The sequence below is a fragment of the Lepidochelys olivacea genome (genome assembly GCF_965140295.1).
Source record: "Lepidochelys olivacea isolate rLepOli2 genome assembly, chromosome: 23".
Taxonomy (NCBI): domain Eukaryota; kingdom Metazoa; phylum Chordata; order Testudines; family Cheloniidae; genus Lepidochelys; species Lepidochelys olivacea.
Window position 1 is genome coordinate 11,341,645 of NC_140433.1, and position 24,513 is coordinate 11,366,157.

A 24,513-nucleotide genomic window follows, 5' to 3' on the forward strand; every position below is an offset into this window, starting at 1 on the left:
CCACATACATGTGACAGTGATACAAAATCAGTGCAGGCCTAGGGCCAGATCCAAATTCACTGAAGTCAATGGGAGACTTTCCATTCACTTCAGTGGATTCTGAATCAGTCACTTAACACTAGCTTCACAGAAGAATGTAGCCATCTCAATGCCTCTTTAGGTGCCTAAGTCCAGCATTGAAGCATCACTGACATTCTCAAACCCAAATCTCAACTACCAACTAATCCTGTAAGTGACTGAAGTCCCCATGGTTTCACTTTTGGTCTGTTTGAGCTTGGAGCTGGGAGAGGAGCACCACAGCCTGAAGAGTCTGTATTCAGTTCCCACTCCCCACCCAAATCGGGACTTTGAACTATTGTGGGGTTTAGTGTGTGACTGGGGAGTGTCAGCCCTGCAGAGACCAGCAATCAAGGGGAAGAAAACCAACACGGGGCTGCTACCTAGAGCCAGCTGGGACGTCCCCAAGACTCCAGACCGGGGAGCCAGGAGAGGACCTAAAAGGTGTAGTGTAGAAAGATTAGCTGGGGCTTGTCTCTCTCCGTGGCGGTGGGGAACCACACCACCTCACTAAACACAGCAAGAGGTCTTGTGGGGAATTAGTTTGGCCACGGGAGTCTTCCTTGGCAGCCCTTGTGAGAGTAGAAATAAACACAGTGAGCCAGGCCTGAGGTCAGGGCGGGGCAAGGGTGAGTCAGGCGCTCAGGCCCCAGGCAGGGCCTGAGCAACAACAGTATATAAGCAGCAGACCCAAGCCCTAGGTTCCAAAGGGCCAGGGAGAGGGGGAGGTTGCCACCCACGAGTTTGGGTGGCAGGGGGGACGCAGGCCCTCCCACTCACTGCGTCCCAGCCTGGGGCCTTAGCAGCGGCAGAAGACCCGCTGCTGCGTCAGTGAGGATCCTGGATGCAACACACTGACATGGGTTCTGGCCGTGCTGCAGCCAGACTAGGGTCGGCTGCCCCCAGGCTACTTCCAGATTCCCCTCTGGCGGTACCTGGGTCGGGGTGGTGTCCTCACGGGGGCAGCTGGCACAGAGCAGACTCTGGGGCAACACCTGACCCAATGGGGGGCGGGCTCAGAGCTCCCTGGCTCTGCCCACTCTGGTGTTCGGAGGGACTCATCTCTCTCTGGGGCAGCAGGGAACCACCCCGCCTCACTACACACACCACCCCTCAAGTCTGGCTCCCGCTTTTCGGGGCCAGACTCTTCCATCCCTCCTAGGCGGGACAGGAAGTCGGCATTCGCATGGTCTTTCCCGGCCCTATGCCGGATGGTGAAAGCATAGGGCTGTAACACCAGGTACCAGCGCAGTAGTCTAGTGTTGTTGTTTTTCATTCGGGAGTGGGGCATAGTCCGTGAGTAGTGTAAATGGGCCCCCGAGGAGGTAGTACTGCAGGGCGTCCCAGGCCCATTTCACCGCGAGTGCTTCTTTCTCTATTACCGCGTAGTTCTTCTCCCGGGGGAGTAATTTCTGGCTAAGATATAAGACCTGGTGGTCTTCTCCGTTGATTTCTTGGGACAGGACGGTCCCGAGCCCCACCTCCGAAGTGCCCGTGTGGAGGATAAAGTCACGGTTGAAGTCAGGATTATATAGGACTGGCTCCCGGCAGAAGTACTCCTTGAGTGTCCGGAAGGCGTCTTCTCATTCTTGGGTCCACAGCAACCGCCGGGGGCTGTCTTTCGTCAAAAGTCCCAACAAGGGGGCTGCGATGGAAGCAAACTGGGGGATGAATCATCGATAGTAGCCAGCAAGCCCCAAGAATTGTCGCACTTGGCGTTTCGTGGTGGGTGGTGGGCAGGCTTCCAGTGCTTGAACCTTCCCCGTGAGGGGTTTCACTCATCCTCCACCTATGGTGTATCCAAGGTATGTTGCCTCTTGCCATCCAATGTGACACTTTTTTGGATTGGCTGTTAGTCCCGCCTTTTGCAGGGACCTCAGGACTGCAGCTGTGTGTTCCAGGTGGTCCACCCACTGGCAGCTGTAGACCACGATGTCATCCAAATACACCACTGCATAGTCTTGATGGGGCCATAAAAGGCACTCCATTAGTCGTTGGATCGTCACCGGGGCCCCATGGAGGCCAAAGGGCATCCAGGTAAATTGGTAAAGTCCCGTTGGGGTGGCAAATGCCATTTTCTCCTTAGAGATGGGGTCAAGCAGGATCTGCCAGTACCCCTTACTGAGGTCGAAGGTGGTGATGAAACGGGCCTCCCCTAGGCGGTCAAGCAGTTCATACACATGGGGCATAGGATATGCATCGAACCTTGAGATGGCATTGATCCGCTGGAAGTCTATACAGAAGCACCATGTGCCATCAGGCTTGGGCACCAAGACCACTGAACTGCACCACTCACTCTGCGACAGCTCGATGACTCCTAGGGCTAGCATGGCCTGTACTTCTTCCTCGACCTCCTGCCACATTTGGTGCAGCAGGAGCCTGGTCGTCTCCCAGATTACCTTCCCCGGCTCGGTCTGGATGGCATGATGGACCAAGGTCATGTAACCAGGTAGGACTGTAAAGGTTCTCCTGAAAACCTGCAGGAGACATTGGGCCTGCTTACACTGCTCCTCTGTGAGCGTGTCGCTGAGCTGGGGGCCTGCAGGGTCCTCTGTCAGGGGCGCGCGGGGACCCAACTCTGGTTCTGGCGGGTAAGGGTTAATTAATAGGCCCTCCCGCTTCCGCCATGGTTTCAATATATTCACGTGATACCACTGGGTCTTCTTGCGCCGGTCGGGCTGGTGGACTTCATAGGTGATGGGGCCAACCTTCTGGGCCACCTCATAGGGTCCCTGCCAACAGGCCAGCAGCTTCAACTTGCTTGACGGTAAGAGGAGCAGGACCCAATCACCTGGCTCAAAGGCACGGACCTGCGTTTCCTGGTTATGGGTTTGTGCCTGGGCTTCCTGCGCGGCTTTTAAGTTTTCATATGCTAGGGCTCCAGCCTGAGCGAGGTGCTGCTGGAGCTGGAGAACATACTTCAGGAAGCCCTGGTTTGGAGATGGCGACTGCTCCCATGTCTCCAGCATTAAGTTTAACAGGCCCTGCGGGCAGCGGCCATATAGTAGCTCAAACGGGGAGAACTTTGTCGATGACTGCAATACCTCGCAGATGGCCAGCACTAGAGGTGAGAGTAGCTGGTCCCACCAGCATAGCTACTCTGGGGGGAACTTGCACAACATCTCCTTCAGAGTCCGACTGAACCGTTCCACCCCTCTGTCAGTCTGTGGGTGGTAGAAGGAGGTGTGTAACTGTTTGACTCTCAGGAGCTCGCATATCTGCTGCAACAGCCGGGAGGTGAAGTTGGTGCCCTGGTCCATTAGGATTTCCGGGGCAGGCCCACTCGAGCGAAGATCTTCACTAGTTCACAGGCGATGGTTCGGGCAGTGGTGCTCCGCAATGGCATGGCCTCGGGAAAACAGGTGGCATAATCCACGATGACCAACTCACACTGGAATCCCGCGGCACTTCTCGGGAGTGGGCCCACCAGTTCCATGGCCATCAGCTCAAATGGTATCTCCACTATGGGCATGGGAACCAAAGGGGCCTTGGGCACCCGTGGGGAGCCACTAACTGTTACTCCAGGCAGGAGCTACAATAGTTCCTCACCTCCTGGTGAACACCGGGCTAGAAGAACCATGTCAAAATCTGGGCGAGGGTCTTTTCATGGCCCAAGTACCCAGCAGCAGGGATGTCATGTGTGAGCTTCATTACGGCTCGTTGGTGGCACAGAGGCACCAGCAGCTGCGTCTGTGGTTCTTCCATGTGTGGATCTCGTTCCACCCGATAAAGACTCCAATTGGTCCCCAGGACACTCGGTACGGGGGCATGGATCCTTGTTGAGGTGGGAGTTTGGGGCATCTGACCCAAAGCCCTGAGCGAGCCTCTTGTCCGCAGGGGAGACTCTGCACTTTGCTCTGAACTCCCCTTTCTTTTCGGAGTTAGGGCACGCTGGCCCGGGGGTGGGGGGTAGGCTCTGGTAGCTGGCCCCACCGGCGCTTCAGCGGCAAGGAAGTCTTCCATCAATGCGATGGTGGTGGCTAGCGTCGCTGGCTGACGGCGAAGCACCCAGGCACTTCCTTGCGCTGGGAGGATGTGTATGAACTGTTCTAAAATAACTTGTTCCATGACCTCATCAGCAGTCCTCCTCTCCGGCTGTAACCACCGCTTGCACTCGGGGCGGCAGGCTTGTCTAATTTTTGGTGGTGCTCAGAACAGGTCCAAGTCCCGCTCCCCCCCTCCCCCCGCACACACACACACACCTGCCTAGTAAGCCAATACACAGTAACTCCTCATTTAGAGGTAACCTTGTTTTGTTGTTACGTTGCTGATCAATTAGAGCAGTGGCTCTAGAACTTTTTTTTCCGCGGACAACTTGACAATTTCTGAGGGTCTTGGTGCTCCACTTCGTGATCTTTCCAAACGTTGTTTGGACCGTTAGCTGACTATTGTAAAGTGCTTTGGATAAAAGCACTGCTTAAAAAAAAAACCCTAAATAATAATAAACTTTTTTTGTTCTACACATAAAAGCACATAACTCATATTTTAATATCAATAGTCTTAACCTTTCTAATGCGATGAATGTGCCCTCTCTCCCCCACGGCAGCAGCCCCCAAGCTGGGGCTGGGAAGGAGGGGGGGGTCTCTCCCTCTCTCCCTGACCGCAGGAGACCCTGCGCTCTGGCTGGAAAGGAGGGGGGGTCTCTCCCTCTGGCTGGTCTCTCCCTCTCTCCCTCATGGCAGCAGCCCCCAAGCTGGGGCTGGGAAGGAGGGGGGGGGTCTCTCCCTCTCTCCCCTGCCTCAGCAGCCCCCAAGCTGGGACTAGAAAGAAGAGGGGGGTCTCTCCCTCTCTCCCCCACGGCAGCAGCCCCCAAGCTGGGGCTGGGAAGAAGGGGGGGGTCTCTCCCTCTCTCCCTGACCGCAGGAGACCCTGCGCTCTGGCTGGAAAGGAGGGGGGGTCTCTCCCTCTGGCTGGTCTCTCCCTCTCTCCCCCACGGCAGCAGCCCCCAAGCTGGGGCTGGGAAGGAGGGGGGGGGTCTCTCCCTCTCTCCCCTGCCTCAGCAGCCCCCAAGCTGGGACTAGAAAGAAGAGGGGGGTCTCTCCCTCTCTCCCCCACTGCAGCAGCCCCTGAACTCTGGCTGGAAAGGAGGGGGGGTCTCTCCCCTGCCACAGCAGCCACAGAGCTGAAGCTGGGAAGCCAGAGCCCTGGAGCCTCTTTCTCTGGCAGCCGTAGCCCTGCATGTCCCAAATTCCCCCCATCCCTTCTTCTCACCCCACTGCCCCCTCTCACCTACCCCTTATTCCCCCCAAGGCCACCACCTCCCCTTACACGTGCATCGTCTCCAGGGTCCAGGCACCTAATTAGAGGAGCCACGCCTGTGCAGCTCCACTAATTAGGTGGGTAGCCCTTCATTCTCTCGTGTGCAGCCGCCCAGAAGTTCACCTTAGAGGGAACTATCCGCAGACCACCTGAATGGAGCTCACAGACCACTGGTGGTCCACAGACCAGAGTTTTTGTGGCACCTTAGAGACTAACCAATTTATTTGAGCATAAGCTTTCGTGAGCTACAGCTCACTTCATCGGATGCTTATGCTCAAATAAATTGGTTAGTCTCTAAGGTGCCACAAGTACTCCTTTTCTTTTTGCGAATACAGACTAACACGGCTGTTACTCTGAGACCAGAGTTTGAAAACCTCTGAATTAGAGAACAGGCTCATTTAAAGTTGCCCAATGCACCCTTATAACGTTGTTTGGCAGCCACCTGCTTTGTCCACTGCTTGCAGAAAGAGCAGCCCGTTGGAGCTAGCTGGTGGGGGTAGCGTGACCAGATGTCCTGATTTTATAGGGACAGTCCTGATTTTAGGGTCTTTTTCATATATAGGCTTCTATTACCCCCAACCCTCTGTCCTGATTTTTCACACTTGCTGTCTGGTCACCCTAAGAGCAGGGGTGGGAAGGAGGAAGAGGGATGCTGTTGTCAGGGTGTCCCCCTCTGGGAATCCCCTTTGGGAATTAGATTCACTTAACATCATTTCACTTAAAGTAATAGTTTTCAGGAACATAACTACAACGTTAAGTGAGGAGTTACTGTATATTTTTTAAAATAATGTAAAAATGTGAGGGCTCTGGGGTGGGTCTGGTGATGAGGGGTTTCGGGTGTGGGGGGTGCTCAAGCAGAGGTCTGTGGTGCAGGAGTGAGGGCTGTGGATGAGGGGTTTGGGATGTGGGAGGGGGCTAAGGGCTAGGGCAGAGGGTTGGGGTTAAGGGGGTGATGGCTCTGGGGTGGGACAGGGCTGGGGATGAGGAGTTGGGGTGCAGACAGGCTGCCCTGGGGCAAGGGCCAGAGAGGAGGATTCCCCCCAGCCCTCTCCCCACAGGCAGCAACGAGCTCCGGGGGAGGGCCCCCCTGCACCACAATCACCTCGCACCACTGTCACTGCACGTGCTCCTAGGGCCCCTCTCAGGTACAGAAAGCCCCCTCGCCTCCCCTGTGATGGGTGTTGCGGGGGGCTGCCATCACATGTGCACCTCCTCCCCTGCTGCTGCCCCTCACTGTAGCCACACTAGGGGGTGGGGGGTTGGGGCTGCCCCTTGTCCAGCGTGGGGCAGGAGTGGTGACTGCGGGAGGGGGCCCCACTGGAAAATGAAAGGGTCTGAGGGGGAAGGGCAGGCTCAGGGTCAGCCTGCCCTGGCAGTAATTGATGGGGCGCTAGGACCCTGCGGCGGCAGTTGATGCAGGGAGGCAGCCTGGAGCTTCAGGGGCGAGACGGGGACACTCCACTCTGGGGCCCCGGGGAGGTGCGCCAGGGCAGCAAGTGGGGGCCAGGGGACACTTGGGGGAGGTGCATGGGGGTGACAGGTGGGGCCGGGAGAGAGACCCGGCCCCAAACATTGGTGAAGCCAGGCCCCCAGACCCTGAATATTGCTGAAGCCCGGGCACCATGAGCCCATATAACTCGCCACCTATGCTTGCATGCTTCCTTCAGCTCTTGGGCCACCAGCCGGGGTCTGGTGCCTGTGGGGTAGGTCTGGCTCCGGAACCGCTGCTGAAAGTTTTCCGGGCTAAGGTCCAAGGCGTCCAGGATCACTGTCTTTACCTGGCTATAATCCCTTGCATCCTCTGTAGACAGCCCTCTGTACGCCGTTTGGGCTGTCCTGGTCAAGCACAGGGCCAAGAGAGTGGCCCATTGGTCAGGGGCCCACCCTGTGTTAGGGGGCTTATTCCTTCACCCGCTTCCTTCCCTGGTCCTTCTCGCATGAACAGAGAGCAACAATACCCGAAGTCCAAAGGTGCAAACAATTCAATGTTTATTGGGGTGAACTTCCAGCAAGCATGATTCTAGTTTCCTTCCTTAGTGTCCCCCTTCCCAGCTCTGACACCACAGAGCCTTACACCTGTGTCCCTGTTCCCATTCCTGCCCTTAGCAAAACATTATTCCAATTTCCTTATCCCCCCCCCCATTCCCTGTTCCCATTTCCCCTCTTTAGCAAAACATTATTCCAATTTCCTTACCCACATTCCCTGTTCCCATTTTCCCCACACACACACACACACCCACTCACTTCCTGATTGACTGCAGGCTACATAGTAAAACTTGAGTTCTGCTTTGCTATACCTTAACCAATCATTTTCCTGAAATTTAACTAACCAATCCTAACATATTGTAACATGATTATGTAACCAATTATATCCCACCACCTTAATTAGTTTACACCCAGCAAAATTAATTATACAGCAGACGGGAACAATCACAGAACCAGACCGAGACTATACAGACAAACAATAGCAAAGTGGGAACTATAATGACAAGACAATACAAAAGTGAGGATTTCACATCCCAGCTATGGATAAGTGAGTTCTTGCCAGACAGGATGCTATCAGACTAAGTTTCCTTTTACATTTTCTAGGTACTTCTCTTTCTCTGGAGGTGATGGGAATTATCAGGACAGGATTGTATCCTAACAGCCGCATAGCACCTTCTTTCAATGTGACTAGTTTGGAATGTGAGGATGTGACTGTTCGCTTCCTAGCTTATGGCTGCCTCTACTGCTTAGCCAAAGCCGTTAGCCTAAGCACAGGGCCTCAGACTGTCACAGTAAGAGAAGTTTCAGAGTAACAGCCGTGTTAGTCTGTATTCGCAAAAAGAAAAGGAGTACTTGTGGCACCTTAGAGACTAACCAATTTATTTGAGCATGAGCTTTCGTGAGCTACAGCTCACTTCATCGGATGCATACTGTGGAAACTGCAGAAGACATTATATACACAGAGACCATGAAACAATACCTCCTCCCACCCCACTCTCCTGCTGGTAATAGCTTATCTAAAGTGATCATCAAGTTGGGCCATTTCCAGCACAAATCCAGGTTTTCTCACCCTCCGCCCCCCACACACAAACTCACTCTCCTGCTGGTAATAGCCCATCCAAAGTGACCACTCTCTTTAAAATGTGTATGATAATCAAGGTGGGCCATTTTCAGCACAAATCCAGGTTTTCTCACCCCCCCACCCCCCTCCAAAAACCACACACACAAACTCACTCTCCTGCTGGTAATAGCTTATCCAAAGTGACCACTCTCCCTACAATGTGCATGATAATCAAGGTGGGCCATTTCCAGCACAAATACAGGTTTTCTCACCCCCCCCCCACCCCATACACACACAAACTCACTCTCCTGCTGGTAATAGCTCATCCAAAGTGACCACTCTCCTTACAATGTGCATGATAATCAAGGTGGGCCATTTCCAGCATAAATCCAAGTTTAACCAGAACGTCGGGGGGCGGGGGGGTAGAAAAAAACAAGGGGAAATAGGCTACCTTGCATAATGACTTAGCCATTCCCAGTCTCTATTTAAGCCTAAATTAATAGTATCCAATTTGCAAATGAATTCCAATTCAGCAGTTTCTCGCTGGAGTCTGGATTTGAAGTTTTTTTGTTGTAAGATAGCGACCTTCATGTCTGTGATTGCGTGACCAGAGAGATTGAAGTGTTCTCCGACTGGTTTATGAATGTTATAATTCTTGACATCTGATTTGTGTCCAATCTCTACGTAAAAGAATAAATGGACACAAATCAGATGTCAAGAATTATAACATTCATAAGCCAGTCGGAGAACACTTCAATACATCTAAAGAATACATCTAAATTCTTGGAGTATAGGCCTTTACAGACAGACCTGAATATCTATATCCTAACACCCTGCAACCAGTGTCACCCTTTCAAAAGTTACTTAAAAGGCCTCGGGGCCATCATCAGGTCCCATCTTGGTTAGCCGCAGCGGCGCAGTGGTGCGGGGTGACCCGGCTGCATCTCCTGGCTGGGGCTCCGCGGGGCAAGGCAGTGCCATCGCGAGCTGCTGTATGCGTTGTCATTGGTGTTCCTGGTGCTGAACCCGCAGGTCCCAAATCAGCTGCTGCTGCTGCTGCTGGGCGGCCTGTTGCCGCTCCTGGCTCTCTGTCAGGAGCTTGATAAGTTTGTCCACATCCATGGCTCTTTCTGGGGTGCGTGCCCCCACCAGACCCCTTCTCACAGGGGTCGAGGGATTGTGCCCACATTCTCCACCACATGTAGAGAGGTGAGCCGGGGCTTGTCTCTCTCCGGGGCAGCGGGGAACCACACCGCCTCACTAAACACAGCAAGAGGTCTTGTGGGAATTAGTTCTGCGGCGGGGGTCTTCCTCAGGGGCCCTTGTGACAGCATAAACAAACACAGTGAGCCCAGACCCGAGGTCAGGGCAGGGCAAGGGTGAGTCAGGCTCTCAGGCCCTCAGGCAGGGGCTGAGCAACAACAGTACATAAGCAGCAAGCGAGGCCCTTGGTTACAAAGGCCCAGGGAGAGGGGGAGGCTGCCACCCACGAGTTTGGGTGGCAGGGGAGACCCAGGCCCTCCCACTCCACTGTGTCCCAGCCCGGGGCCCTAGCAGCGGCAGACGACCCGCTGCTGTATCGGGGAATCCCAGCCACTACACACTGACATGGGTTCTGGCCATGCTGCAGCCAGACTAGGGTCAGCTGCCCCAGGGCTACTGCCAGACTCCCCCTCTGGAGGTACCTGGGTCGGGGTGGTGTCCTCACGGGGGTCCAGCACCATGGGTTCCTCGGGACAGCTGGCGAGGGGTAGACTCGGTAACTCCTCCTGGTAGCTGGCGTGGGGCAGGTCGGGCCAGTCCTCAGGTTTACCACGGGCCACTGGGGTTTCCCAGTCGCAAGCTAGGCTGGAGGCATCTGGCCTCCCCGGCAGCTGCTCTCTCAGTGAGCTCTGAGGTCGAGCTTTTATACTTCCAGGGCAACGCCTGACCCAATGAGGGATGGGCTCAGAGCTCCCTGCCTCTGCCCACTCTGGTGTCCGGAGGTACTCGTCTCTCTCAGGAGTGGCGGGGAACCACACCACCTCACTACAGTGAGAAATGTCCCTGAAGAGGGACGGGTGGCGGGATAGGCAGGAGGGATAGATATGGAATCGGGTTTCCGTTGCTGATGAATTCCAACGCCCACTTGTCTGAGGTGACATTCCGCCATGTTGGGTAGAATGGGGTCATAGAATCATAGAATCATAGAATATCAGGGTTGGAAGGGACCCCAGAAGGTCATCTAGTCCAACCCCCTGCTCAAAGCAGGACCAATTCCCAGATGGGTCAGATGGTCAGCAAATTGATGAAGAGTTTCTGAGGGTGGCAGCACATGGTCTAGGTGGAAGTGTCTCGGGGACTCAACCAAGTTCTCAAAACTGCAGTTTTGAGGTAGGTCATGAGATGTAGATGATTGTGATGGGGCCTGTCTACGTTTAGAAGGAGGTCTCTGTTATCTCCACTGCAGGTCGGAGTGTCATTGAGTTAGGACAGTCAGAGGTCAAGCTCTTGGGGCAGGGTGATATCTACCTGGTCTTTTCTTCTGTGCTGTGTATAAATGCTGAGTGATCTCAATGTTGCTTTTGAATCTTTTAGGGAATAGAGGGATTCATCAATCCAGTTGGCAAATGGTTTGGAGCTTTTGAATGGCACATCCTCTACTGCGGCCTGCACTTCCTTCAGGAATCCCAACAGGTGTGGCCATGAACTCCATCTCATAACCACTGATGTTGCTATTGACAAAGCCTCATAATGGGAAATTCTGAATTTTAGAATTGCCATTGAGACATCTATCCTCTTCCACTCTTCAACACTGGGAGTCATTTTGGAGTGATGTTGTCTCCCCATTTCATTCACCGCATTGACCACCAGAGAGTTTGGTGTGGGATATGAAAATAAGAAGCCCATGTCCATTAAATTAGCAGATGCTGGGGGGTTGGAGTTGGCATCACTGCGTCGTCTAATGAAGATGATGAGAAATTGGGGACACCAGAAATGGACACAGTATTCCAGTGGCAGAGCCAAAGACAGAACTAATATAACCTTCAGAGTCCTATTTAAGATCATCCCCATGCCCTCTGGCCCTCTGCCTACCCAACCCATTCCTACTGAAGGGGTTTTGTGAGGTTCAAGGAAAAGGGTACAGCCATGCTGAGAAAGAAATTGCACCTGTTCAGATCACAGACAATCTGTGTCTGACTGGCCCAGTCATGGGACAGGAATGGTGAGTGGGTTCTTGAATGATATCACCCTGGGGAACAGTAGGTGGGATTGTATATAAAGGGGTTAACAGCTCTTACTGGAGAGCTCAGGCATGCACGGGGACAGCACCCTCAGCACACTGCTGCCAGGGACAGGGGCATCCAGGAAACTCTTCTGGCAGAAAGTCACAAGACCTCTGAGCATGAGAGCTGGTATCTGTCAGACTCCTGGACTTTGTGGCTATTCCAGCATGTGCTGAATTCTGCTGTGTGAGGGGAGAACCCCCCTCACTGATGCGGGATGCAATTAAAGACCCCTGAAGTTCCCAGAAGAACTTTCCCATCCAAGGGGATACTCTGTCTTTCAATATCAAGAGTTCCCCCTCGGGGCACTGTATGAAACCCCACAGAGATGTTTAAGACTTACCGTGATTTCCTGGGTGCAGTGTAGAACAAGCTGCTAAATATTTCCCTGATCAAATCCCACTCTGTGTGATCATCTCAGAAATCAAAGCAAACTCATTCTTGCCATCATGCCATTGTTTGTGAAATGAGATACAGGCTCACATATGTCCTATTTGTCTTTTTTTCTGAAAACTGGGTTAATGAACATTTCTTTCCTCTCAACAGCCTCCATGGTGACGACTTCATCAGTGCTCCAGGACTGGAGCACCCATGGAATAAAAGCATGGGTGCTCAGCACTCACCAGCTGGTCCGGCCAATCAGCTCCTTCCCCTCCACCGCAGCACCTCCTGCCCACACTGATCAGCTGTTCTGCAGAGGGCAGGAGGTGCTCAGGGGGGAGGAGCATGGACAGGAAGAGGCGGAACAAGCGCAGGGCGCTCTTGGGAGAGGCGGTGGAACGGGGCAGAAAGAGGCGGAGTGGGAGCGGGAAGAGGCAGGGAAGGGGTGGGGCCTGGAGGGAAGGGGTATAGTAGGGGCAGGGCCTGGGCAGACAGGTGGTCAAGCACCATCAAGGAAATCAAAACGTTGGCACCTCTGCCTACACTGCCCCCACAGAACTGGGTGACTGAATCAAACCTTAACAATGTCTCCTTCATTTCTAAGTGAAAATTCAGAACAGTACATTTTAATATGGAGGAAATAGAAACTTTTGACTCTACGGAGATGCTTTTGTGTCTCTTTTTTTCATCCAAAAAGCCTTTTTCTCCCTGAAATAAACACATTCCCATGGAAAGTTTCTGCCATCACCTTGCTCTCATCGTGAATACACTGGACAGGAAGACAGAATATCTAGGGTCTATTTCCTGCTCAAACATCCCTGTGTGACTATCAGCACTTTCTTTGCAGGGGGAATGTCAAAGATCCAACACTGGGGGCTCTGCACAGGATGTGGGTTCTGAATTTGGGGGAAGCTCTTTCGGGCAGACGATTCTCCCTCCATCCCTGACGCACAGGGTGGAGTGTCCGCATGGCTTCAGCTACTACAAGGTCAGTCACAGCACGAGCAACTCGGTCCTGCCACACTCCCCATCCAGAGCTTTTCCATTCAGTGGATATGTTCAGTTCCTGTACCATGTAGATGTTTTTTCTCTCCTGCCCGACTGCCCTTGAACCCCGACCCCCTCTGACTTTCTTTGCAAAGTGCTGATGAGATCTCAGCTCGCTGACATACCAGGATTCCAGAGTAATCTGCACAGACCCTCCACTGCCCAGATGCACGGGGCATGCAATGAGAGCATCCCTTCTGCAGCTGAAATTGTTGGAACCAATACAGGGCACACGAAGTTTAGTCAGTGGACTGTAAGTATTAAGTAAAGTAGGCAAACTCACCCATTTCCTCCTGGAGTTCCGCTGCAAAAGAAAAATGGGGAGAAGAAGAAAACAGTTCAGTGAATGTCCATTGACTTATGAATTGAAGAGGGTGAATGAGATCCTTTCTTTGTTGATTAGCATAAATATTGGCCATGGTAGTGACCTACTTCTTCAATCCATGGGCTAGCCCCATACCTATTCCGCTATGGAGTAGATAGAGAAGATGATATTCTTGCTTTGATCAATTGAAGAAAAAACTTCATGGCGACAACTAATTAGCAAAAGGTGAATATGACACACTACACTCCTCTGCCAGTATGGGTTCTGCTATGAAAGGAGCAGTAACACCATTTACATCATGAGCTGCCTTCCATTTGCTGATTCAATGCAGAGTCCTTTCAGTGTGTACGTGGCCTTTCCTACCGTGTCTCTGCAAGAGTGTTATAGTTCTTGGAGAATACAAACAACTACTGGGTGAGTCTATTTCAATTTCAGCAATGTATGAGCAGCACTGCTGAGAACCAGCAAGTGCTCATATATGTTATTGACAAAATTAGCCTCGTAATCTACTCTATCAAAAACAGGAAACTGGGGTAAGGTCTAATAAATCAATGATTTTTCTTTTCATTCTAGAAGACTCCTACACAACAGTAGAGCACATGGAAGAAACAGGTCACAGACTTACTTTTTCTCTTTTCCAAGTCTCCTAAAAAAGAAAAAATATATTTAAAGATAACAATAGCAGCCTTTGTAATAATAAGGCCAAGAACAAACGCAGCTACAATCTTGATTTGAAAAATTTCCAGTGATGGAGCATCCACCGCAACCCCTTGTAAATTATTCCAACGCCTAATCACCCTCACTCTTAAAAATTTACCCTTATTTCTAGTCTGACTTTCTTAATTTCAATTTCCAGCCATTGGATTTTGCTCGACCATTCTCTGCTAGACTAAAGAGCGCATTATCACATATTTGTTCTCTATCTACTGTGACAGGGTTGGGCCAGATGGCTACAGGAGAATAACAGAAGGCAGATATAATAGCCCAAGGTTAAGTAGGTCCCTTTTCCCTGGCTCAGGGAACAGGGAAGTTTCCAGAACCATCAGGAACTTTCTGGAGACAATTAAGACAGACAGGCTGATTAGAACACCTGCAGCCAATCAAGAAGCTGCTAGAATCAATTAAGGCAGGCTAATCAGGGCACCTGGGTTTAAAAAGGAGTTCACTTCAGTCTGTGGTGCATGCAAGGAGCTGGGAGCGAGAGGCGCTAGAAGCTGAGAGTGAGAACACATACTGTTGGAGGACTGAGGAGTACAAGCATTGTCAGACACCAGGAGGAAGGTCCTATGGTGAGGATAAAGAAGGTGTTGGGAGGAGGCCATGGGGAAGTAGCCCAGGGAGTTGTAGCTGTCGCACAGCTGTTCCAGGAGGCACTCTAGACAGCTGCATTCCACAGGGCCCTGGGCTGGAACCCGGAGTAGAGGGTGGGCCCGGGTTCCCCCCAAACCTCCCAACTCCTGGTCAGACACAGGAGGAGTTGACCTGGACTGCGGGTTCACAAAAACGGCCAAACTGAGGACTGCCGTGAAGCTCTAAGGTGAACAAATCTGCCAATAAGCGCAAGACTCACCGAGGTAGAGGAGGGACTTTGTCACAACTGGTGTCAGAAGTAGGATCTGGTGTGCACAGCACAGCAGAAGGAGGGTGTTTGGGGAAAAAAAAAGGGAGAGGGTTTTTTTTTCCCTCACCACAATGGAGGACGTAGTGCGGGCACTGATACAAGCCACAACTGCCCAGCATGAGGCTCCCAGTGTCCAGGCAGCCGCCCAACAGGAGGCAGTGAGGCTGCAGCAAGAGACTAATCGCCTGCTGATGGACCAGGCTGCTCAAGACCGGGCTGTGTTTCAGGAACTGGTAAACCAGGTAAACGCCCTTACAGAGCTGAACTGCGGCCATGATGGGACGCAGATCATGTGGGCCAGCAATTGGCTGCAGAAAATGATGCGGGAGGATGATGTAGAGGCATACCTCCTGGCCTTTGAGAGGAATGCCCTGCGGGAGGTTTGGCCCCGAGAACAGTGGTCTGGCATCCTCGCGCCATCCCTGTGTGGGGAGGCCCAGAAGGCCTCCTATGATTTGCCTGAAGAGGCTGCGGCAGACTACCCCCCAGCTGAAAGCAGAGATCCTGGCGGATCTGGGGTAACGACCGCAGTGCGGGCCCAGCGATATCATGAGTGGAGGTACCAGGAAAACAAAACCCCATGGTCCCAATTATATGACCACATCCATCTTGCACAAAAGGGGTTATGAACTGAGTCCCGGAGTCCGGAGGAGATACTAGAGGTTCTGCTCATCGACCGGTACATGAGAGGACTACTGCCAGACCTTCGCGCCTGGGAAAGCCAGAACGAACCCTCCACCTACAACGAGGTTGTCGTGCTGGTAGAAAGGCGAAGGACGGCAAGGGAGCTGACCCGACCAGTTAAGGAAAAAGCACCCCGGGTTAAACTAGCAGCACCAAGCCCTAGAGCTCGGGTGACTGGGCCACCAGGAGAGCCCAGGGGGTAAAAGAGAGGGGCTGAAGGCCCACCAGAAGCCACAGAGAGTTGGAGCACTGAGGGGAAAGAGGATCGTGATGTTAAACTGCCCAAACCAAGAGACCGGGGAAAACCTAGGGCTCCATACAGACGTTATGCCTGCGGGGAGTGGGGACACATGGCTGCACAGTGTCCCAATGCCGAGGAGCCTATGCAGTGTAACCTGGGGAACTGGGCAGACACATGCTCCCTAATCCACCTTGTGGGGGTCTCACTAACCCCACATAGGTACACCAGACCAGTGAAGCTAAATGGGGTAGAGACCACAGCACTGGTTGATTCGGGGAGTGCTATCACGCATGTCTCGGGGAAGCTCGTGAAGCGTAGTCAGCTACTGTGGGCTAAGCATACGGGGATAACATGTGTCCATGGGACAGTTGGTTATTACCCCACCATCCCAGTAAAAATTGAGTTTCAGGGGAACACTACTGAGGTAGTAGCAGGTGTAGTCCCTAAACTCCCATACCCGGTGCTCATAGGAAGGGACTTCCCAGGGTTTGAAGACTTACTCTCGGCAGGGGAATTGGAGAAAGGGGGAAGCCCTGAAAGTAGTGAGGCATCCACAGTAGACTGTCAACCTCCAACCTTCTCTGAAATATCCCCAGATTTCTTCTCCGCTCCCAGACAGCGTAGAAAGACGAAACGGGAAAGAAGGGCAGCTAAGGCCTTGGGAACCCAAATACTGGCCCAAAGCCAGAGGGTTGCTCTCGGAGGTAGGCAGATCCGAGCAGCTGAAAAGGATGCCACCCAGGAAGGAGAAGTACCCGAGTCTGACCCACACCCTAACGCCTCTGAACCAGTAGAAGCAACAGAGACTGGCCCCCTACATCTCAGGCAGATTAGCCCCGGGAGAGGAAATTTTGGAAAGGACCAGCCTGAAGACCCAAGGTATGACAACATCAGGAAGGAGGTGACCGAAATAGATGGGGTCCCCGTGGAAGGAAAAACCCAGGGACCAGGACCCTACTTCATAATGAAGAAGACTCTCTTATACCAGGTTACACCAGTACAGGGGCAGAAGGTACAGCAGATTCTAGTACCTCAAAAATACCAGAATGCTGTATTAAGTCTGGTCCATAGTCATCTTTGTGGGGGGCATTTCAGGGTAGAGAAGACCCTGGCACGAGTCCTGCGATGATTCTTCTGGCCCGGAGTACATGAAGAAGTGCGGAGGTACTGTGCGTCCTGCCCGGAGTGTCAGCTGCACAGTCCCCGTCCCCACTTGAGGGCACCTTTGGTACCCCTTCCCATCATAGAGGTCCCCTTCGTGCAAATAGCCATGGACCTAGTGGGACCCCTGGAGAAGACAGCCCGGGGCCACCAATATATACTTGTTGTTTTGGATTATGCTACTCGCTACCCAGAAGCCGTACCCCTGCGGAACACGGCCTTTAAAACGATAGCTAAAGAGTTGGTGGGGATCTTTGCCCGAGTGGGGCTACCAAAGGAGATATTAACAGACCAAGGTACCCCATTTATGTCAAAGCTAATGAAGGACCTCTGTACGCTACTCCATATACATACCCTGAGAACTTCCGTCTATCATCCACAGACCCATGGGCTGGTAGAAAGGGTTAACCGAACCCTCAAAGCAATGATAAGGTAGCTCGGGACGGGAAGGATTCGGACTCCCTACTACCCTACCTTATGTTTGCAATCCGGAGGTACCTCAGGCCTCAACTGGGTGGAGTGTCCGCATGGCTTCAGCTACTACAAGGTCAGGCACAGCACGAGCAACTCAGTCCTGCCACACTCCCCATCCAGAGCTTTTCCATTCAGTGCATAAGTTCAGTTCCTGTAGCGCGTGGATGTTTTTTCTCACATGCGCAACTGCCCTTGAACCCCAACCCCTCTCACTTTCTTTGCAAAGTGCTGATGAGGTCTCAGCTCACTGACTCCTGAAGCACTTGCATGAGAGGAAAGTGATCAGGAACAGCCAGCATGGATTCACCAAGGGAAGGTCATGCCTGACTAATCTAATCGCCTTTTATGATGAGATTACTGGTTCTGTGGATGAAGGGAAAGCAGTGGATGTATTGTTTCTTGACTTTAGCAAAGCTTTTGACACGGTCTCCCATAGTATTCTTGTCAGCAAGTTAAGGAAGTATGGGCTGGATGAATGCACTATAAGGTGGGTAGAAAGCTGGCTAAATTGTCGGGCTCAACGGGTAGTGATCAATGGCTCCATGTCTAGTTGGCAGCCGGTATCAAGTGGAGTGCCCCAAGGGTCGGTCCTGGGGCCGGTTTTGTTCAATATCTTCATAAATGATCTGGAGGATGGTGTGGATTGCACTCTCAGCAAATTTGCGGATGATACTAAACTGGGAGGAGTGGTAGATACGCTGGAGGGGAGGGATAGGATACAGAAGGACCTAGACCAATTGGAAGATTGGGCCAAAAGGAATCTGATGAGGTTCAATAAGGATAAGTGCAGGGTCCTGCACTTAGGACGGAAGAACCCAATGCACAGCTACAGACTAGGGACCGAATGGCTAGGCAGCAGTTCTGCAGAAAAGGACCTAGGGGTGACAGTGGACGAGAAGCTGGATATGAGTCAGCAGTGTGCCCTTGTTGCCAAGAAGGCCAATGCCATTTTGGGATGTATAAGTAGGGGCATAGCGAGCAGATCGAGGGACGTGATCGTTCCCCTCTATTCGACATTGGTGAGGCCTCATCTGGAGTACTGTGTCCAGTTTTGGGCCCCACACTTCAAGAAGGATGTGGATAAATTGGAGAGAGTCCAGCGAAGGGCAACAAAAATGATTAGGGGACTGGAACACATGAGTTATGAGGAGAGGCTGAGGGAGCTGGGATTGTTTAGCCTGCAGAAGAGAAGAATGAGGGGGGATTTGATAGCTGCTTTCAACTACCTGAAAGGGGGTTCCAAAGAGGATGGCTCTAGACTGTTCTCAATGGTAGCAGATGACAGAACGAGGAGTAATGGTCTCAAGTTGCAGTGGGGGAGGTTTAGATTGGATATTAGGAAAAACTTTTTCACTAAGAGGGTGGTGAAACACTGGAATGCGTTACCTAGGGAGGTGGTAGAATCTCCTTCCTTAGAGGTTTTTAAGGTCAGGCTTGACAAAGCCCTGGCTGGGATGATTTAACTGGGAATTGGTCCTGCTTTGAGCAGGGGGTTGGACTAGATGACCTTCTGCGGTCCCTTCCAACCCTGATATTCTATGATTCTATGATTCTATGACATACCAGGATTCCAGAGTAATCTGCACAGACCCTCCACTTCCCTGATGCAAGGGGCATGCAATGAGAGCATCCCTTCTGCAGTTGAAATTTTTGGAACCCATGCAGGGCACACAAAGTTTGGTCAGTGGACTGTAAGTATTAAGTAAAGTAGGCAAACTCACCCATTTGCTCCTGGAGTTCCTCTGCAAAAGAAAAATGGGGAGAAGAAGAAAACAGTTCAGTAAATGTCCATTGACTTATGCATTGAAGAGGGTGAATGAGATCCTTTCTTTGTCGATTAGCATGAATATTGGCCATGGTAGTGACCTACCTCTTCAATCCGTGGGCTAGCCCCATTCCTATCCTGCTACGTAGTAGATAGAGAAGATGATATTCTTGCTTTGATCAATTGAAGAAAAAACTTCATGGCGACAACTAATTAGAAAAGGTGAATATGACACACTATGCTCTTCTGCCAGTATGGGTTCTGCTGTGAAAGGAGCAGTAACACCATTTACATCATGAACTGCATTCCATTTGCGGTTCAATGCAGAGTCCTTTCAGTGTGTACGTGGCCTTTCCTACCGTGTCTCTGCAAGAGTGTTATGGTTCTTGGAGAATACAAACAACTAGCGGGTGAGTCTATTTCAATTTTGGCAATGTATGAGCAGCACTGCTCAGAACCAGCAAGTGCTCAAATATGTTATTGACAAAATTAGCCTCGTAATCTACTCTATCAAAAACAGGAAAGTGGGGTGAGGCCTAATAACTCAATGAATTTTCTTTTCATTCCACAAGATTCCTACAGAGCAGTAGAATACACAAAAGAAAAAGACAAAGACTTACTTCTTCTCTTTTCCAAGTCTCCTAAACAAGAAAAAAAATCTTTAAAGAAACAATATCACCTTTTATAATAATATGGCGAAGAACAAAGGTAACTAATAGTGCACAGAAGCATAGAATCATAGAAGATTAGGGTTCAAAGAGACTTCAGGAGGTCATCTAGCCCAAACCCTTGCTCAAAACAGGACCAGCACCAGTTAAATTATCACAGCCAGGGCTTTCTCAAGCTGGGCCTTATATACCTCCAAGGATGCAGATTCCACCACCTCCCTAGGTAACCCATTTCAGTGCTTCACCACCCTCCAAGTAAAAAATATCAAAAGCTGTGTTTATCGGCGAATAGCTCTGAGTGACCAAGTAACTACACAATGAACATCATACTGTCTAAGGCCTCTACAACATGGGCCAGAGAACTTTCCCCAAACAATTCATGTTTGCATTAGAGCACATCCTTTACAAAGAACATAGAACCTTGATTTCAAAAATGTCCAGTGATGGAGGATCTACCAGAACCCATGTTACATTTTTACAATGTTTAATCATCCTCATGCTTAAAAATGTATGCCTTATTTCTAGTCTTACTTTCCTAATTTCAATTTCCAGCCATTGGATTTTCCTAGACCATTCTCTGCTAGACTAAAGAGCCCATTATCACATATTTGTTCTCTATGTACTTATTTGTTCTCAGCTACTACAAGGTCAGGCACAGTACAAGCAACTCGGTCCTGCCACACTCCCCATCCAGAGCTTTTCCATTCAGTGCATATGTTCAGTTCCTGCAGCGTGTAGATGTTTTTTCTCTCCTGCCCGACTGCCCTTGAACCCCGACCCCTTGACTTTCTTTGCAAAGTGCTGATGAGGTCTCAGCTCGCTGACATACCAGGATTCCAGAGTAATCTACACAGACCCTCCACTTCCCGGATGCACGGGGCATGCAATGAGAGCATCCCTTCTGCAGCTGAAGTTGTTGAAAACCATACAGGGCACACAAAGTTTAGTCAGTGGACTGTAAGTATTGAGTACAGTTGGCAAACTCACCCATTTCCTCCTGGAGTTCCTCTGCAAAAGAAAAATGGGGAGAAGAAGAAAACAGTTCAGTGAATGTCCATTGACTTATGAATTGAAGAGGATGAATGAGATCCTTTCTCTGTTGATTAGCATAAATATTGGTCAGTTCCAGCCATTGGATTTTGCTAGACCATTCTCTGCTAGACTAAAGAGCCCATTATCACATATTTGTCTTCTATGTACATACATATAGAGTGCAATCAAGTCACCCCTTCTCTTTGTTAAACTAAATAGATTGAGCTCTTTGAATCTCTCACTATAACATGTTATCTAATCCTTTAATCATTCTGGTGCTGTTCTCTGAACCGTCTCCAGTTTGACAACTTCTTTCTGCAGTGGGGGACACCAGAACTGCACATACTATTCCAGCAACACAGCGAAATACAGAGCTAATATAACCTCTATCGTCCTAACTAATATCATCCCCATGCCCTTTGGCCTGGGGCCTAGCGAACACTTTCCTCCTGAAGGGCTTGTGTGAGCTCCAAGCAAAGGGATACGGCTTTGCTGAGACAGAAATTGTACCTATTCCCATCACAGACGATGTGTGTGGGATCGGCCTATGTGTGTGTCAGGAAAGGTGAGTGGATTGCTAAACTGCACCGCCCTGCGGAGCTCTGGGTGGGATTATGCCTCAAGAGATTAACAGCTCCTCCTGGAGATTCCAGGCATGTAGGGGGACAGCACCCTCAGCACCCTAGTGCCAAGGGCAGGGAAGGCCAGGACCCTCATCTTCTATTATTCCAAAAGGACATACACCTCCACTTGTCACATATTTGTCTTCAGAATATAAGAACGGCCAGACTGGGTCACACAAAAGGCCCATCTAGCCCAGTATCCTGTTGTCCGACAGTGGCCAATTCCAGGTGCCACAGAGGGAATGAACAGAACAGGTAATCATCATCAAGTGATCCATCCTCTGTCACCCATTCCCAGCTTCTGGCAAACAGAGGCTAGGGACACCATTCCTGTCCATCCTGGCTAACAGCCATTGATGGAGCTATCCTCCATTAATTTATCCAGTTGTTTTTTGAACCCTCTTATAGTCTTGGCTTTCACAACGTCCTCTGGCAAGGAGTTCCACAGGTTGACTGTGCGTTGTATGAAGAAATACTTCCTATTGTTTGTTTTAAACCTGCTGCCTATTAATTTCATTTCCTAGCTCTTGTGTTATGAGACGGAGTAAATAACACTTCCTTATCTACTTTCTCCACACCATTCATGATTTTTTAGACCTCAATCATATCCCCCCTTAGTTGTCTCTTTCCAAGCTGAAAAGTCCCAGTCTTATTAATCTCTTCTCATATGGAAGCTGTTCTGTACCCTAATAATTTTTGTTGCCCTTTTCTGAAACTTTTCCAGTTCCAATATATCTTTTTTGAGATGGGGCGACCATATGCATGCAGTATTCAATAGATAGGCGTACCATGGATTTGTATAGAGGCAATATGATATTTTCTGTCTTATTATCTATCCCTTTCTTAATGATTCCCAACATTCTGTTCGCATTTTTGACCGTCACTGCACATTGAGTGGATGTTTTCAGAGAACTATCCACAATGACTCCAAGATCTCGTTCTTGAGTGGTAACAGCTAATTTAGACCCGATCGTTGTATATGTATAGTTGGGATTATGTTTTCCAATGTGCATTACTTTGCATTTATCAACACTGAATTTCATCTGCCATGTTGTTGCCCAGTCACCCAGTTCTGAGAGATCCTTTTGTAGCTCTTTGCAGTCTGCCTGGGACTTAATGATCTTGAGTAGTTTTGTATCATCTGCAAATTTTGCTACCTCACCATTTACCCCTTTTTCCAGATCATTTATGAATATGCTGAATAGGACTGGTCCTAGTACAAATCCCTGGGGGATACCACTATTTACCTCTCTCCATTCTGAAAACTGACCATTTATTCCTACCCTTTGTTTCCTATCTTTTAACCAGTTACCAATCCATGAGAGCACCTTCCCTCTTATCCCATGACCGCTCACTTTGCTTAAAAGTCTTTGGTGAGGGACCTTACCAAAGGCTTTCTGAAAATCTAAATATACTATATCCACTGGATCGCCCTTGTCCACATGCTTGTTGACCCCCTCAAAAGATTCTAGTAGATTGGTGAGGTATGATTTCCCTTTACAAAAAACATGTTGACTATTCCCCAGCAAATTATGCTCATCTAAGTGTCTGACAACTCTGTTCTTTACTATAGTTTCAACCAGTTTGCCCGGTACTGAAGTCAGGCCTGTAATTGCCAGGGTCACCTCTGGAGACCTTTTTAAAAATTGGCATCACATTAGCTATCCACCAGTCATTTGGTACAGAAGCTGATTTAAATAATAGGTTACAAACTACAGTAAGTAGTTCTGCAATTTCACATCTGAGTTCCTTCAGAACTCTTGGGTGAATACCATCTTGTCCTGGTGACTTATTACTGTTTAGTTTATCAATTTGTTCCAAAACCTCCTCTAATGACACCTCAATCTGGGACAGTTCTTCAGATTTGTCACCTAAAAAGAACGGCTCAGGTTTGGGAATCTCCATCACATCCTCAACCGTGAAAACCGATGCAAACAATTCATTTAGTTCCTCTGCACTGGCCTTATCGTCCTTGAGTGCTCCTTTAGCATCTTGATCATCCATTGGCCCCACTGGTTTTTTAGCAGGCTTCCTGTTTCTGATGTACTAAAAAAAATTTGCTATTACTTTTTGAGTCTTTGACTAGCTGTTCTTCAAATTCTTTTTTGGCCTTCCTAATTGTATTTTTACACTTCATTTGCCAGAGTTTATGCTCCTTTCTATTTTCCTCACTAGGATTTAATTTCCACTTTTTAAAGGATGCCTTTTTGCCTCTCACTGCTTCTTTTACTTTGTTGTTTAGACATGGTGGCTCTTTTTTGGTTCTCTGGCTACGTTTTTTAATTTGAGGTATACATTTAATTTAAGCCTCTATTATGGTGTCTTTAAAAAGTTTCCATGCAGCTTGCAGGGATTTCACTTTTGGCACTACAACCTTTAATTTTTGTTTTACTAAATTCCTCATTTCTGTGTAGTTCCCCTTTCTGAAATTAAATGCTACAGTTTTGGGCTCCTGTGGTGTTTTCCCTGCCACAGGGATGTTAAATTTAATCATATTATGGTCACTATTACCAATCGGTCCAGCTATATTCACCTCTTGGACCTGATCCTGTGTTCCACTTTGGACTAAATCAAGAATTGCCTCCCCTCTTGTGGGTTCCAGGACTAGCTGCTCCAAGAAGCAGTCATTTAAGGTGTCAAGAAACTTTATCTCTGCATCCTGTCCTGAGGTGATCTGTATCCAGTCAATATGGGGATAGTTGAAATCCCCCATTATTATTGAGTTTTTTATTTTAATAGTCATTCTAATCTCTCTGGGCATTTCACAGTCACTATCATCATAGAATCATAGAATATCAGGGTTGGAAGGGACCTCAGGAGGTCATCTAGTCCAACCCCCTGCTCAAAGCAGGACCAATCCCAA

General features: G+C 50.0%; 1 protein-coding gene and 1 pseudogene across 2 annotated transcripts in view; one reads left to right on the forward strand and one right to left on the reverse strand.

Moving 5' to 3' along the window:
* LOC311511978 (leukocyte immunoglobulin-like receptor subfamily A member 2) overlaps nt 1–24,513 on the forward strand; it is an 873,498-nt pseudogene that overhangs the window by 69,503 nt on the left and 779,482 nt on the right. The window lies entirely within an intron of this gene.
* The window catches only part of LOC311511898 (butyrophilin subfamily 2 member A2-like), an 89,147-nt gene that overhangs the window by 47,376 nt on the left and 17,258 nt on the right, over nt 1–24,513 (reverse strand). The window contains exons 7-11 of the mRNA XM_084612830.1: nt 20,983–21,003; nt 19,948–19,968; nt 19,284–19,304; nt 14,007–14,027; nt 13,340–13,360 (exon numbers count right to left, since the gene is read on the reverse strand). Coding sequence (XP_084468956.1) covers nt 13,340–13,360; nt 14,007–14,027; nt 19,284–19,304; nt 19,948–19,968; nt 20,983–21,003 — 105 coding nt within the window. The remainder of the gene's footprint in view (nt 1–13,339; nt 13,361–14,006; nt 14,028–19,283; nt 19,305–19,947; nt 19,969–20,982; nt 21,004–24,513) is intronic.